The 16,805-nt window shown below is 44.1% G+C and overlaps 1 protein-coding gene across 1 annotated transcript; it reads right to left on the bottom strand.

Annotated features, from left to right (window-relative positions):
* Positions 1-3,877: 3,877 nt before the first annotated feature.
* Positions 3,878-10,800, bottom strand: LOC143742410 (apoptosis-stimulating of p53 protein 1-like). Its single transcript, XM_077235260.1, has 4 exons — positions 10,770-10,800; positions 10,138-10,337; positions 6,248-6,353; positions 3,878-4,395 (listed from the first exon to the last, which is right to left on the bottom strand). The coding sequence occupies exons 1-3, from the start codon at positions 10,798-10,800 to the stop codon at positions 6,312-6,314; spliced, it is 273 nt and encodes a 90-aa protein (XP_077091375.1). The 3' UTR covers positions 3,878-4,395; positions 6,248-6,311.
* Between the last annotated feature and the right edge of the window lie 6,005 nt (positions 10,801-16,805).

Genomic DNA, 16,805 nt, shown 5'->3' with positions numbered 1-16,805 from the left:
CACAGCTACACACTTCACTCGTACAGAACACACAGCTACACACTTCACTCATACAGAACACACAGCTACACACTTCACTCATACAGAACACACAGCTACACACTTCACTCGTACAGAACACACAGCTACACACTTGACTTCACTCGTACAGAACGCACAGCTACACACTTCATTCGTACAGAACACACAGCTACACACTTCACTCGTACAGAACGCACAGCTACACACTTCACTCGTACAGAACAAACAGCTACACACTTCACTCGTACAGAACACACAGCTACACACTTCACTCGTACAGAACACACAGATACACACTTCACTCGTACAGAACACACAGCTACACACTTCACTCGTACAGAACGCACAGCTACACACTTCACTCGTACAGAACACACAGCTACACACTTCACTCGTACAGAACACACAGCTACACACTTGACTTCACTCATACAGAACACACAGCTACACACTTCACTCGTACAGAACACACAGCTACACACTTCACTCGTACAGAACACACTTCACTCGTACAGAACACACAGCTACACACTTCACTCGTACAGAACACACAGCTACACACTTCACTCGTACAGAACACACTTCACTCGTACAGAACACACAGCTACACACTTCACTCGTACAGAACACACAGCTACATACTTCACTCGTACAGAACACACAGCTAAACACTTCATTCGTACAGAACACACAGCTACACACTTCACTCGTACAGAACAAACAGCTACACACTTCACTCGTACAGAACAAACAGCTACACACTTCATTCGTACAGAACAAACAGCTACACACTTCACTCGTACAGAACACACAGCTACACACTTCACTCGTACAGAACACACAGATACACACTTCACTCGTACAGAACAAACAGCTACACACTTCACTCATACAGAAAACACAAAAACACACTTAACTCGTACAGAACACACAGCTACACACTTCACTCGTACAGAACACACAGCTACACACTTAACTCGTACAGAACACACAGCTACACACTTCACTCATACAGAACACACAGCTACATACTTCACTCATACAGAACACACAACTACACACTTCACTCGTACAGAACACACAGCTACACACTTCACTCGTACAGAACACACAGCTACACACTTCACTCATACAGAACACACAGCTACATACTTCACTCATACAGAACACACAACTACACACTTCACTCGTACAGAACACACAGATACACACTTCACTCGTACAGAACACACAGCTACACACTTCACTCGTACAGAACACACAGCTACACACTTCACTCGTACAGAACACACAGATACACACTTCACTCGTACAGAACAAACAGCTACACACTTCACTCATACAGAAAACACACTTAACTCGTACAGAACACACAGCTACACACTTCACTCGTACAGAACACACAGCTACACACTTAACTCGTACAGAACACACAGCTACACACTTCACTCATACAGAACACACAGCTACATACTTCACTCATACAGAACACACAACTACACACTTCACTCGTACAGAACACACAGCTACACACTTCACTCGTACAGAACACACAGCTACACACTTCACTCGTACAGAACACACAGCTACACACTTCACTCATACAGAACACACAGCTACACACTTAACTCGTACAGAACACACAGCTACACACTTCACTCGTACAGAACACACAGCTACACACTTAACTCGTACAGAACACACAGCTACACACTTCACTCATACAGAACACACAGCTACATACTTCACTCATACAGAACACACAACTACACACTTCACTCGTACAGAACACACAGCTACACACTTCACTCGTACAGAACACACAGCTACACACTTCACTCATACAGAACACACAGCTACATACTTCACTCATACAGAACACACAACTACACACTTCACTCGTACAGAACACACAGCTACACACTTCACTCGTACAGAACACACAGCTACACACTTCACTCATACAGAACACACAGCTACATACTTCACTCATACAGAACACACAACTACACACTTCACTCGTACAGAACACACAGATACACACTTCACTCGTACAGAACACACAGCTACACACTTAACTCGTACAGAACACACAGCTACACACTTCACTCATACAGAACACACAGCTACACACTTCACTCATACAGAACACACAACTACACACTTCACTCGTACAGAACACACAGCTACACACTTCACTCGTACAGAACACACAGCTACACACTTCACTCGTACAGAACACACAGCTACACACTTCACTCGTACAGAACACACAGCTACACACTTCACTCATACAGAACACACAGCTACATACTTCACTCATACAGAACACACAACTACACACTTCACTCGTACAGAACACACAGATACACACTTCACTCATACAGAACACACAACTACACACTTCACTCGTACAGAACACACAGCTACACACTTCACTCGTACAGAACACACAGCTACACACTTCACTCGTACAGAACACACAGCTACACACTTCACTCGTACAGAACACACAGCTACACACTTCACTCATACAGAACACACAACTACACACTTCACTCATACAGAACACACAGCTACACACTTCACTCATACAGAACACACAACTACACACTTCACTCGTACAGAACACACAGCTACACACTTCACTCGTACAGAACACACAGCTACACACTTCACTCGTACAGAACACACAGCTACACACTTCACTCGTACAGAACACACAGCTACACACTTCACTCATACAGAACACACAGCTACATACTTCACTCATACAGAACACACAACTACACACTTCACTCGTACAGAACACACAGCTACACACTTCACTCGTACAGAACACACAACTACACACTTCACTCGTACAGAACACACAGCTACACACTTCACTCATACAGAACACACAGCTACATACTTCACTCATACAGAACACACAGCTACACACTTCACTCGTACAGAACACACAGCTACATACTTCACTCATACAGAACACACAGCTACACACTTCACTCGTACAGAACACACAGCTAAACCCTTCACTCGTACAGAACACACAGCTACACACTTCACTCATACAGAACACACAGCTACATACTTCACTCATACAGAACACACAGCTACATACTTCACTCATACAGAACACACAACTACACACTTCACTCGTACAGAACACACAGCTACACACTTCACTCATACAGAACACACAGCTACATACTTCACTCATACAGAACACACAGCTACACACTTCACTCGTACAGAACACACAGCTACACACTTCACTCGTACAGAACACACAGCTACACACTTCACTCATACAGAACACACAGCTACATACTTCACTCATACAGAACACACAACTACACACTTCACTCGTACAGAACACACAGCTACACACTTCACTCATACAGAACACACAGCTACATACTTCACTCATACAGAACACACAGCTACATACTTCACTCATACAGAACACACAGCTACATACTTCACTCATACAGAACACACAGCTACACACTTCACTCGTACAGAACACACAGCTACATACTTCACTCATACAGAACACACAACTACACACTTCACTCGTACAGAACACACAGCTACACACTTCACTCGTACAGAACACACAGCTACACACTTCACTCGTACAGAACACACAGCTACACACTTCACTCGTACAGAACACACAGCTACACACTTCACTCGTACAGAACACACAGCTACACACTTCACTCGTACAGAACACACAGCTACACACTTCACTCGTACAGAACACACAGCTACACACTTCACTCGTACAGAACGCACAGCTACACACTTCACTCGTACAGAACGCACAGCTACACACTTCACTCATGAAAACTGTTCAGTGGCTTTTTATTCTTTGATCACATTAAACCTCCAGCTGGTTTGTCAAATAACAGAGTCTGAAGATGTACAAAAACAGGTTTGTTTGCTGAACAGAAGAAAGGAATGCATAATAAAATCTGTCACAATATTACGTTAATCTCCAGTCTCAATGGACTTTCATAATCAAGGCAGAAATTCACTGTAATAACCTAACTTTTCCAGCATGGTTCAACAAATACATTTACATTTCAGTTGTTAAACATTTGTGCATATGAGAAAAACATCAAAATTTTGTCCAAGATTGGCTTGTCGCCAAAAATCCTTCAATAAAGCGCAGAATACAAAATACAGGCCACAATAACCTGTGAAAATATATTTTAGTGGAAAAAGTCTTGATATACAAATATAAAGTTCATTCTAATCTGCTAATTCTATTCAATCATATTGTGAAAAGAGACAGAAAGAATGAATATCACAGTAACATCCAACAGGACTGAAGTAGAAGCGTGATGAAGAGTTTCACTAGCGATGATGATGATAATGATGAAGAGTTTCACTAGCGCTGATGATGATAATGATGAAGAGTTTCACTAGCGATGATGATGATAATGATGAAGAGTTTCACTAGCGCTGATGATGATGAAGAGTTTCACTAGCGCTGATGATGATAATGATGAAGAGTTTCACTAGCGCTGATGATGATAATGATGAAGAGTTTCACTAGCGCTGATGATGATAATGATGAAGAGTTTCACTAGCGATGATGATGATAATGATGAAGAGTTTCACTAGCGCTGATGATGATGATGATGGGTTTCACTAGCGCTGATGATGATAATGATGAAGAGTTTCACTAGCGATGATGATGATAATGATGAAGAGTTTCACTAGCGCTGATGATGATAATGATGAAGAGTTTCACTAGCGATGATGATGATAATGATGAAGAGTTTCACTAGCGCTGATGATGATGATGATGAAGAGTTTCACTAGCGCTGATGATGATAATGATGAAGAGTTTCACTAGCGCTGATGATGATAATGATGAAGAGTTTCACTAGCGCTGATGATGATAATGATGATGAGTTTCACTAGCGCTGATGATGATGATGATGATGAAGAGTTTCACTAGCGCTGATGATTATGATGATGAAGAGTTTCACTAGCGCTGATGATGATGAGTTTCACTAGCGCTGATGATGATGATGATGAAGAGTTTCACTAGCGCTGATGATGATAAAGAGTTTCACTAGCGCTGATGATGATGAAGAGTTTCACTAGCGCTGATGATGATGATGAAGAGTTTCACTAGCGCTGATGATGATGATGAGTTTCACTAGCGCTGATGATGATGATGATGAAGAGTTTCACTAGCGCTGATGATGATGAAGAGTTTCACTAGCGCTGATGATGATGATGATGATGAAGAGTTTCACTAGCGCTGATGATGATGAAGAGTTTCACTAGCGCTGATGATGATGATGATGAAGAGTTTCACTAGCGCTGATGATGATGAAGAGTTTCACTAGCGCTGATGATGATGATGATGATGAAGAGTTTCACTAGCGCTGATGATGATGAAGAGTTTCACTAGCGCTGATGATGATGATGAAGAGTTTCACTAGCGCTGATGATGATGATGAAGAGTTTCACTAGCGCTGATGATGATGATGATGAAGAGTTTCACTAGCGCTGATGATGATCATGAAGAGTTTCACTAGCGCTGATGATGATGATGATGGGTTTCACTAGCGCTGATGATGATGATGAAGAGTTTCACTAGCGCTGATGATGATCATGAAGAGTTTCACTAGCGCTGATGATGATGATGATGAAGAGTTTCACTAGCGCTGATGATGATGAAGAGTTTCACTAGCGCTGATGATGATGATGATGATGAAGAGTTTCACTAGCGCTGATGATGATGATGAAGAGTTTCACTAGCGCTGATGATGATGATGAAGAGTTTCACTAGCGCTGATGATGATCATGAAGAGTTTCACTAGCGCTGATGATGATGATGATGAGTTTCACTAGCGCTGATGATGAAGAGTTTCACTAGCGCTGATGATGATGATGAAGAGTTTCACTAGCGCTGATGATGATGAAGAGGTTAGCGCTGATGATCATGAAGAGTTTCACTAGCGCTGATGATGATGAGTTTCACTAGCGCTGATGATGATGATGAAGAGTTTCACTAGCGCTGATGATGATGAAGAGGTTCAATAGTGCTGATGATGATGAAGAGTTTCACTAGCGCTGATGATGATGATGAAGAGTTTCACTAGCGCTGATGATGATGATGAAGAGTTTCACTAGCGCTGATGATGATGAAGAGTTTCACTAGCGCTGATGATGATGATGAAGAGTTTCACTAGCGCTGATGATGATGATGAAGAGTTTCACTAGCGCTGATGATGATGATGATTGAAGTCTTCGCTCATTTACGCCAGACTCCTGTGGCGAGGTTTGATTCTTGGATACAACTGTTGAGGAAGAAAAGAAAACGATTATGATACACACAGACAGTGTTTCTTTGGCTTTAGCATGTCAGTTAGAAATATCAATTATAGGTTCACAAATACTGCATGCATATTTTGCAATTCAGGCTTTAATGAAGCGACACCAAAGGTAAATGGAGTAGACCACAGCGCATAGCAAACGTTTCTGTATTTTTGCAGACTTTTGTCTGATGAATGTTGTAAACTTCATCAATTATGAAACTAATTCAAACTGCTGTAAATCAGCTCTAAAGAGACTGTCATTATTCAGCTCATTTTGATTTTGCCAATATTCTGAATTATGGGGTAAAATCATACCCTATCGCTGCGGCACCATCCTCCCCGCTTCTCAGTGTTGATCTGCAAGATTTGTGCAAACGCGCTGCAGGGAAACAAAATATTCTGTGGCCGACCGTGGTAGCAGAGACTGCAGAGTCTCACTATGAGGGTAAGAGGCTGCCGAGTTTTCCAGAGCTCCTGGAGGAGGTTGCGGTTACGTGGAAGGACAAGCCAAGGAGGATCCGCTCTCCAAGGATCCGAGGGGATGGAGAAGGAAGGCCTTCTCCGAATGCTCCCCACAGAGCCATCAGTTGCCTCGCACTTGCAACCGAAGCGCACGGCAGCTGCAAATCCGACGTTGCCATCTAAAGCGGACCGATTCCAGATGAGCATGAAGGAATGTGTTTATAAAGCAGTCATGCTCTCTGTCAGGGCCATAAACGCAATCTCTCTGCTGACCGCATACCAAGCGGAGCTGCAAGACGAAGCATCTACCATGCCAGGTCACACACACTGGGAAGAGATCTGTGTTGTCACGGATCTCTCTCTGCGTCTGGGAAAGCCATGTCCACAATGGTTATCCAGGAGAGAGGACGATGGCTTAATCTGGCTAATCTCTCCTACAGAGAATAAGAAGCCATCCTGGATGGTCCGGTAATTGCAGAGGGCATTTTCGGCTCAGCTCTGGCACTGATGCAAAAGAGATGTGAAGAGAAAAAGAGGGATGATGAGGCCTTGCAACTCTGCACCACCTCCGCCACCCCGACAGACCTTCGCACAAGCGACGGCCCGCCCATCCCCTAACTTTCGCATTGCGAGACGGCATAGGCTGACCGTGAATGCAGCGGGTCAGAGCGGAGTCCAGGAACAGAAATCTGCCTGGCCTAGGAAGAACTGTCCTCCTGCAGCAGCTCAGAGCTCCTCATCCCCATCTTCAGGGAGCGAGGAGGAGGAAGACAGTTTGACGGGGTCTTCCCCAGGGAAGGGAGTCAACAGCCCCCCAGCTTGCTATCTCCCGACCCTCAGTCGCTCAGCGTTCGACAAGTCACAAGTTTTACAGTTCCCAGATGTTCTGTAGGGAAAACAGCGCCCGGTTGGGTCAGGGGAAGCAGAGCGGTGAAAAGAAAAAGAGACGGTGCAGTGGTGCACACCCACCCACTAGTCAAAAGCACTTTTCATGTTCAAAATTAAAAGATTTCACTGTACCCTCAGAGAATGTTGCAAAACATAAATGTTTTTGCTCAAAGAACAGATTATAACGTGTCCTCGGGAAGCTATCAATCCCTTGGAGGTGATGAGCCACTCTGACTCTGCCCAAGCGCTAAAAGCCCACGCATGCACAGTACAGACCACAAACTCGTTCTCGACTCAGCCACTCGATGGCACCAGAAAGCTGTGAATAAACAATTGGTGTGCCCCTTCCCCCCCACATTTCAAAGGGATAATTCATTGATAGGTGCGGGGAGAGTTAAAGCATGTTCTTCAGGAAGAAATTTACTTTGCTCAGATGGGACCACTCTTATCGCCCTTTTCTTAAACAAAGCCACAGTGGGTTTTACTCGAGATAATTTGTCATCCCAAAGAAAGGAACTCGTGCCCTTCGTCCCATATTAGATCTGCGTGCACTGAACAAATACTTAAAGTACAAGGTCAGAATGCTCACTCATTCTACACTCCTAAAACTGGTGCAGCCAGACGATTGGTTTACATCAATTGACCTGAAAGACGCATATTTTCACAAAGATATATCCACCCCACAGGAAATTCCTGAGGTTTGCTTTCCTTGGAGTGACATACGAATATCTACCCTTTCTACCCTTTGGCATGTCTCTCAGCCCAAGAGTATTTATAAAATGTACAGAAGCATCCCTGACCCCACTCAGGGAGAAAGGCATTCGCTACTTACATACACGACTGGTTGGTGACAGCTCAGTCAGAGCGAGAAGCAGAGATCTCACAATCATTCTTCTGGGACATATACAAAAACTGGGCTTACAATTAAACACCGAAAAGAGTGTTTTGATTCCCACACAGTCTATAACATATCTGGGGCTGTCACTGGAGTGGGTGACCTCCAGAGTGTGACAGTCAGAGGACAGGGTGGGGAAATTCACCCAAAGCCTGGGCGAATTTCAGAGGGGGAAAAGGGTCTCTTTCTGCACATGCCTCAGGCTATTGGGACTGATGGCCTCAGCCCTGATAGTTATTCTCCTAGGCAGACTGTTTATGAGGGTATTTCAGCGCTGGGCAGCGTCTCTGAGGCTGGACCCATTACGCCACTCCCGAAGGAGAGTGAGAGTGACGTCAGAGACGGTCTTGGCACTGCGCCAGTGGAGTCACCCAACCTTTCTAGTTCAAGGGGTATCCATAGGCGTTGTTCAAGCCAGAAATGTCATAACGACGGACGCGTCATTGTCAGGTTGGGGGGCATTCACGAGGGCAGGATAGTGAATGGAAGATGGGGTCATCATCTGACCAATCTTCACATAAACTATCTGGAAATGCTGGCCGTGTTTCTAACGTTGAAACATTTTCTCCCTTAACTGAAAGGGCATCATGTTCTCGTGAGAACGGACAACACTACAGTTGTGGGTTATATAAATCAACAGGGAGGCCTCAGATCACTTCTCTTGCACATGCTGGCACGCAAACTGATTTTGTGGAGCAATGCCAATCTTTTATCCCTGAGAGCGACGCACGTACAGTGTGTCACGAACCAAGGTGCAAATCTGCTGTCCAGCGGCAATCCCCTTTACGAAGAGTGGAAATTGAACAAGTAAGTGGTAGAACAGATTTGGTAAATATACGGCAGAGCAACAGTGGGCCTGTACACGTCCCGTGACAATGCTCAGTGTCCTCTGTTTTTCTCCCTGAAAGATCAGAGCGCGCCTCTGGGGATCGATGCACTAGCGCACGAATGGCCCCGTACTCTTCTTTACGCATCCCCACCGATAGCGTTTATATCCCCAACACTCTACAGAGTGAGGGAGGAGGGCAGACCCGTGGTCTCTCCCGTTACGCAGAGATGTATTGTCACAGGCAGGGGGGAGATCTTTCATCCCCACCCAGAACACCTGGCACTATGAGTGGTTCAATTTGAATTTGGGCTGTCTTGATAACTGCAATACTGTAATACCACGCTACTGAGAAGCCAACCGCCGAAGAATGCAAGTAACCGCAGCAACCGCGATATTCGCGTGTTTTCTTTTTTCATGAGGCTATACCCTTCTTGTTTTGAACTTCATGCATGTGTATTGAATGTTAAATAAGTTAAATGATGTCACTACTAGCCTTTTGTCTGCTGTTAGCGTCACGTCACCTCAGCTAATCCGCCTCTTTGCACATTTTTCGTTTATCCGGGAGTGACGCTGCCAAGATGGCGACGGCCGGCTCCGCCCACTTTGGGCTTCAGAAATGCTCTTCAGAAACATTACAGTCTATGGTCTCTACTCTAGCGTGGGAGAGCGTGAGTGTGTGTGGTGTCACTCACCCCCAGCAGGTTTCGGGGTGCGTACCCCTCTCTGTCGCCCATGCGCACCCACCACCACTCGGTCTCGTCCTCGTCCTCCCTGCGGCTCACGCTCATGCTGTCGCCCTCTCTGAAGCACAGCTCGTCCTCCTGCTCGCTCTCGTAGTCCCACAGGCCGTACACCACGCCTCGGTTCATGATGCCCATCTTCTCCTGCACACCTGTGAACCCACAAGAACACAGCGGTCAAACACACACACCGCTGAGGACGCTCGAGTTGAGGTCATAAGTGTCATATATAATGCTGCAGTTATTACTAGCAACAAACAATAGATTAGCCCACAGGTAATCTTTGTAATCAGGCTGGATTTGATGGGTTTTATCAAACCCTGAGTTGTGCTGGTTGTGTGGTACGGGCCTCTGAAACCGGTTATTATAGAGTCAGAGCTGTCTCCTAAATGTAAAATCTTTTAGTCTGTGCTGTTTTCTGTTGATGCATGAACAAACTTCATGAAACATTTGTTGCACACCTGCCATTCAATAATCACAATAATCTTTGTGCTTTGTTACTTTTAATATGAAGCACTTGATAAAAAAGTGTTTTCTCTGAGGCACATGTTATGAGAACATGTTACATCCAAGTGGATGCTCACAATGGTGGTGGTTGAGGAGAGACCCCGACATGATTGTGAAGCGCTTTGGGTGTACAATAGTACATATGAAAGCGCTATACAAATGCCTCAATCATTCATTCATGCAGAAAATCAAGAAAAACAACAGATTCAAACAATAAGACTAACTTTGTATATAACAATGATTTGTTTTTTGTCGATGAATGTATCCAAACAGTTGCTCACCTGTCTGATAAAACACATAATATATTAAAAGCGTCTTTTTTGTTTCCATGGTTTCTACGGAAGTAAATCCGGAATTCGAGGTTAACGCGGATATGATGTCATGGCCCGTTACACTCGTTAACACTGCTGATTTCTCTGGATTTAAACATTGTAGTCCCACAGACTAAGACTCTTATCTAGCCAAACATTTATGTAAGGAACAATTGACAACAGGCCATTGAATTATTAGAAAAATAATGCGGTGTCTCAGGTGTGCATTATTTTTCTAATAATTCAACGGCCTGAAGTCAATTATTCCGCTTATACTATAGTTACCACACCTCGAAACATTGTTAAGATGATGCATTTCAAGACATTTGTCAAGCTTTTGTCATTAAAACGCTCTTGTATGTAGGAGTAATTTCTTAAGCATCTAATCCCATGCCTCTGTTGCTAATTCCAAAACGTCATTTTAGAGTTAGTAACGGAGGGTTGAGCCACTGATAGCAGACTAATGATGGGGACACACTTACGACTCGCTGAAACATTCGAAGACTGACTGTTTCCATCGACTGTAGCAGGTCTTAAACACCGACTGTGAACACAGACTGAACGCGCTGAACACGCGTTTGGGCATGATCTGTCATATTGTCATAAGTATCAAATTACATCCATAACTGGCCTTAATAAGTGTGTTCACGGCTTTATGCAGTTATTAGGCTAATGCAGTTATTTTAGAGAGAGAGAGAGAGAGAGAGAGAGAGAGAGAGAGAGAGAGAGATGTTGCAAAAATGAGACAGAAAAACATGCGTCAATATTATTATTTATTTATTTATTCAATTCGTTTTAATTCCTTTGTTCATTCTTGTTTTCTAATATTGACAGTAGATAACCTAGTAAATGAAATACACAAAGCCCTTTTAACAAGTAGGCCTGTCAATAATTATTTATTTGTTATATTATCTGGAATAATTACGAAAACCCGTGCAGCAGGACTATCAATTCATTTGATATATTCAGTTTAATTTTCTATTTATTATAGATAGGACTATATACTAGTGATGCACAATATATCGGCCGATATGGTCAATTAGTTACACATCGGTATCGTTCCGATGTCAAAACAGGGCCGATGTGAACAGGCCGATAATCATCCCTGTGTATTTGACGTGTGTGTAGGCGGGGATGTTTGTTTATGTGCTGAAGCAGCTGCTGGAGGCGGCGGCACTCTGCCTTGTTCTGACCGACCATCAAAGTATTGTCGCGCTGGAGTTTCGGGGTTATGATGTAGCAATTAAATCACCTCAGACACACACGTAAATTACATGTTTCACAGTGATTATTACTTTTGTTAGATTATTGAATAATGGCATACTCTCGCGGGGAAATTGTTGAAAGTGGCTTTGAAACGTAAACACCAAGATCAAGGTAAGAATGACACACGACATGGGTGCATAAAAAAGATAATCTTTAAAATCCAGTAATAGCTAGCGGTAGCCTTTAGCTAGCGATGCTACTTCACAAACTAGACACAAACACACTGAAAACTACGCGAGTTGGTTGGTTGGAGCCATGTCAAACAACCGACGAGAAAGCAAATCCATTACAATGTGGAACTAATAGATATATTTCTTTAGGGACACCTAATCTGTTGCCCTACCTTGTGTGTGGCACACGCCCGTTTGAGAGAGAGAGAGAGAGAGAGAGAGAGAGAGAGAGAGAGAGAGAGAGAGAGAGAGAGAGAGAGAGTGAGTAAGAGAGAGAGAGAGAGAGAGACAGAGAGAGAGAGAGAGTGAGTAAGAGAGAGAGAGAGAGAGTGAGTAAGAGAGAGAGAGAGAGAGAGAGAGAGAGAGAGAGAGATAGAGAGTGAGTAAGAGAGAGAGAGAGAGAGAGAGAGAGAGTAAGAGAGAGAGAGAGAGAGAGTGAGTAAGAGAGAGAGAGAGAGTAAGAGAGAGAGAGAGAGAGAGAGAGAGTGAGAGAGAGAGTGAGTAAGAGAGAGAGTAAGAAAGAGAGAGAGAGAGAGTGAGTAAGAGAGAGAGAGAGAGTGAGTAAGAGAGAGAGTAAGAAAGAGAGAGAGAGAGAGAGAGAGAGAGAGAGAGTAAGAAAGAGAGAGAAAGTGAGAGAGTGAGTAAGAGAGAGAGAGATGGAGATGGTGCAGCTCAGAGAATCTGTGCTCAGACAGCAGCCGTCAGACACATGTGCAGCTCATACTGAACTCCAGCAGAACACAGAGCACTTAACACAGAGACTGTCAGCCCTCACACAGCAAATGAGACGGCTTCAGACAGAGAGGGACAGCTATCAGTGTGAGCTGACCGCACTGAGACTGCAGCTGGAGGACAGAGAACAGTCCACACTAGAGATGAGGCAGCAGCTGAGAGAGATACAGAAGGAGAGAGAGCAGCAGAGCAGTGAGATCCAGGCCCTGAGAGAGCAGCTGAGTGAGCTCCTCCTGGCCAGAGAACCAGAGCAGACCCACACAGCTCAAATACTGCCCTCCACCTCAGAGTCGCCCAACACAAGCAGTCAACACCCATCCGTCAGCGCAGAGAGACCCGACCCAGACCGCTCACAGCCATCACAGCGCCCCCTGCCAGACTCCACAGCACAGCAGCATCAGCCCTCGTCTCACAGCAGCCCAGCACCAACCAGCACAGAGGAACCTGAAATAGCCCTACTCATCGATTCAAACGGCAAATTCATCGATGTAAAGAAACTTTTCCCCCAACACAGAGCTGTTAAATTGTGGTGTCCCACCACTGACAAAGCCCTGGAGCTCCTGACAGAGTCCCAGCTAGGCCGGCCCAGCCACATCATTATCCACACGGGCACCAACGACCTGCGGAGCCAGCAGGACCGAGTGTCTGACTCCCTCAGAGCTGTCGTGGAAAAAGCTAGAAAAACTTTCCCCAGCTCAAAAATCATCCTGTCCACTCTACTCCAGAGGAGAGATTTCCATCTCAACACAATAAATAAAATAAACTCAAGCATCTCTAGACACTGTGCCCTCCTGCCCAACGTCCACTTGGCCCATCATCCAGACCTGGACACTGAATGTCTATACGACCACGTCCACCTTTATAAAAACCTGGTACATATCCTCGCAAAGAGACTCAAAGATGTCACTCTAAACCGGACCAACCAGACCAGTCCCAGGTGGAGCAGAACCAGCCCTAACCCAGCCAATCCATCGAGACACACTCCAGCAAACTACATCCCAGCCCACAGCTCATCTAGAGCCCCGAGCGGAGCACCACCCAGAGCACCACACCGAGCTACAGCACCCAGACAGGATCCCTACAGACCGAGACCGTCCTACAACATCCCCACAGCTCCAGCAGCTGAAGCCTACAGACCGAGACCGTCCTACAACAGCCCGACAGCTCCAGCAGCCGAAGCCCGTCCACAACAGTTCCCGGCCCGGCCCGGCAGACCGAGCTACGCCCAAGCTGTCAACGGAGGAGCAGACCGAGCCAACGCTGAGCTCCACGACATCCAACACATGCTGAGTATCATCTGCTCTCACCTACTAACACACAGTGGACAGTGGTAAAAAAAAAAAAAAAAAAAAAAAAAAAAAAAACCTCACCTACCTAAGTCTGTGGTATTAATGTACATTTAATATGGAATTGTTAATGTTTTGAGTTCCTATAATAACTTTACTTCCATCATTCATTGTTTTATTTTAATCTATTGTAATTTTACATCATTTCTCTTTTCTCAAAATAGCAAACATACCATACACATTATTTTAAAAGTTTATGATAAAATCACTTAGTTTTTCTACGTGGAATATTCAAGGTCTAAACTCCTCAGTCTTTGGCCTAAAAAGTAGAAATTCTGATTTTATGAAAGAACTCCAAGACCTAGATGTCATCGTCTTACAGGAAACCTGGTGTAGAGGAGATGCGTTCACTGGCTGTCCCTCAGGATACAGAGAAATAATATTACCATCAGTCAAACTCACGTCAGTCACACAAGGGAGAGACTCGGGAGGGATGATAATATGGATCAAATCTGAACTGGCCATAGAATTAATCAAAAGAGAACAGCACCACCTGTGGCTTAAGATACAAAAAGGAATGATTTCAGCATCTAAGCCTGTTTTCCTTTGTACAATTTACATTCCACCCCCCGAGTCTCCATATTTCCAAGAGGAAACTTTCCAAAATATAGAAAGAGAAATCAGCCATTTCCAGGCCCAGGGAAATGTGCTGCTTATGGGTGATTTAAACGCTAGAACAGGAGCAGAATTCGATTTCATAGAATCGCACGGGACCAGATTCATCACAGGCAATAACGACCTGTACCCTTCTTACCCCAGCAGACAAAACTGCGATCAAACCGTGAACGCTCACGGACGGCAGCTCCTGCAGCTCTGCAGAGGACTGGCTCTGTACATCGTCAACGGAAGACTGCGAGGAGACTCGCTCGGCCGATACACCTACAGCTCAGCTCTTGGTAACAGCACTGTAGATTATGCCATCACAGATCTAGACCTTTCCTCTTTGAGAGCATTCACAGTCAAACCCCTCAAACCTTTCTCAGACCACAGCCAAATCATCCTCTATTTAAAGCAATCTGAAACATCACCCAAACCAATTAGGACCCCGTATCAAATGAGCAAATTAATGTCTTTCAAATGGACTGAAAACAGTGGCACTAATTACAGCACTGCTGTTGAATCTTCAGAAATACAATCCCTCATACATTCATTCCAAATACAGGAATACCCAAAAAATCAATTCGGCATCAATCAGGAAGTACAAGATCTAAACAACATATTCTACAAAACAGCACAAAAAAGTAATTTGTCCATTGTTAAACCAAAGAAAAAATATTTAGATACAGACAAATGGTTTGATTTGGACTGTAAGGCTCTGAGAAAAAACCTCAGAAATTTATCAAATCAAAAACACAGACAACCAGATAATCCGGACCTCCGCCTTCTTTACTGTGAGGCACTAAAACAATATAAAGCCACACTCCGGCGGAAAAAAGCACAGTTTCTGCAAAACCAGTTTGAAGAAATTGAAAAATCTATAAACTCACACAAATTTTGGGATAAATGGAAATTGTTATACAAACCAAATCAAGAAGTTCTGGCGATTCAAGATGGGGAGAAGTGGAAAAAACACTTCCAAGATTTATACAGCCCAACTGAAATTCAAAATTATAAACAAAATGAAATAATTAATAAACTAGACAATTTGGAAAGATCAATTAAAGAAAATCAAAACCCTTTAGATTTCCCCATAACAATGAAAGAATTAGAAGAAAAATTAGGAGTCCTTGAGCCCAAGAAAGCCTGTGGTGTCGACAGCATCCTGAACGAGATGCTGAAACACACAGACCAAAGCTTCAAACTGGCCATGCTGAAACTGTTCAATGATGTTCTGTGTGTAGGGTTCTTCCCGGAGATCTGGAACAAGGGCCTCATCAGCCCCATCCACAAGAACGGAGACAAATTAGACCCCAACAACTACCGAGGCATCTGTGTGAACAGTAACCTGGGGAAGGTTCTCTGCAGCGTCTTAAACTCCAGACTTTTAGACTTCCTTATGAAGCACAATGCCTTGAGTAAATGCCAAATCGGCTTTCTTCCAAAATGTCGCACATCCGATCATATTTTTACACTACAAACACTAATTGACAAATATGTACATCAAAACAAAGGACACATTTTTGCTTGTTTCATTGATTTCAAGAAAGCCTTTGATTCAATCTGGCACGAAGGACTATACCTAAAACTTATCGACAGTGGAATAGGGGGGAAATTCTATGATTTGATCAAATCGATGTACACAGCCAGCCAATGCGCTGTCAAAATTGGAAACCAAAGAACCGAGTTTT

The sequence above is a fragment of the Siphateles boraxobius genome, unplaced genomic scaffold (genome assembly GCF_051911475.1).
Source record: "Siphateles boraxobius isolate OS27281-9 unplaced genomic scaffold, OSU_SipBor_1 19, whole genome shotgun sequence".
NCBI lineage: Eukaryota > Metazoa > Chordata > Actinopteri > Cypriniformes > Leuciscidae > Siphateles > Siphateles boraxobius.
This window is presented reverse-complemented; position numbering and strand designations above follow the sequence as displayed.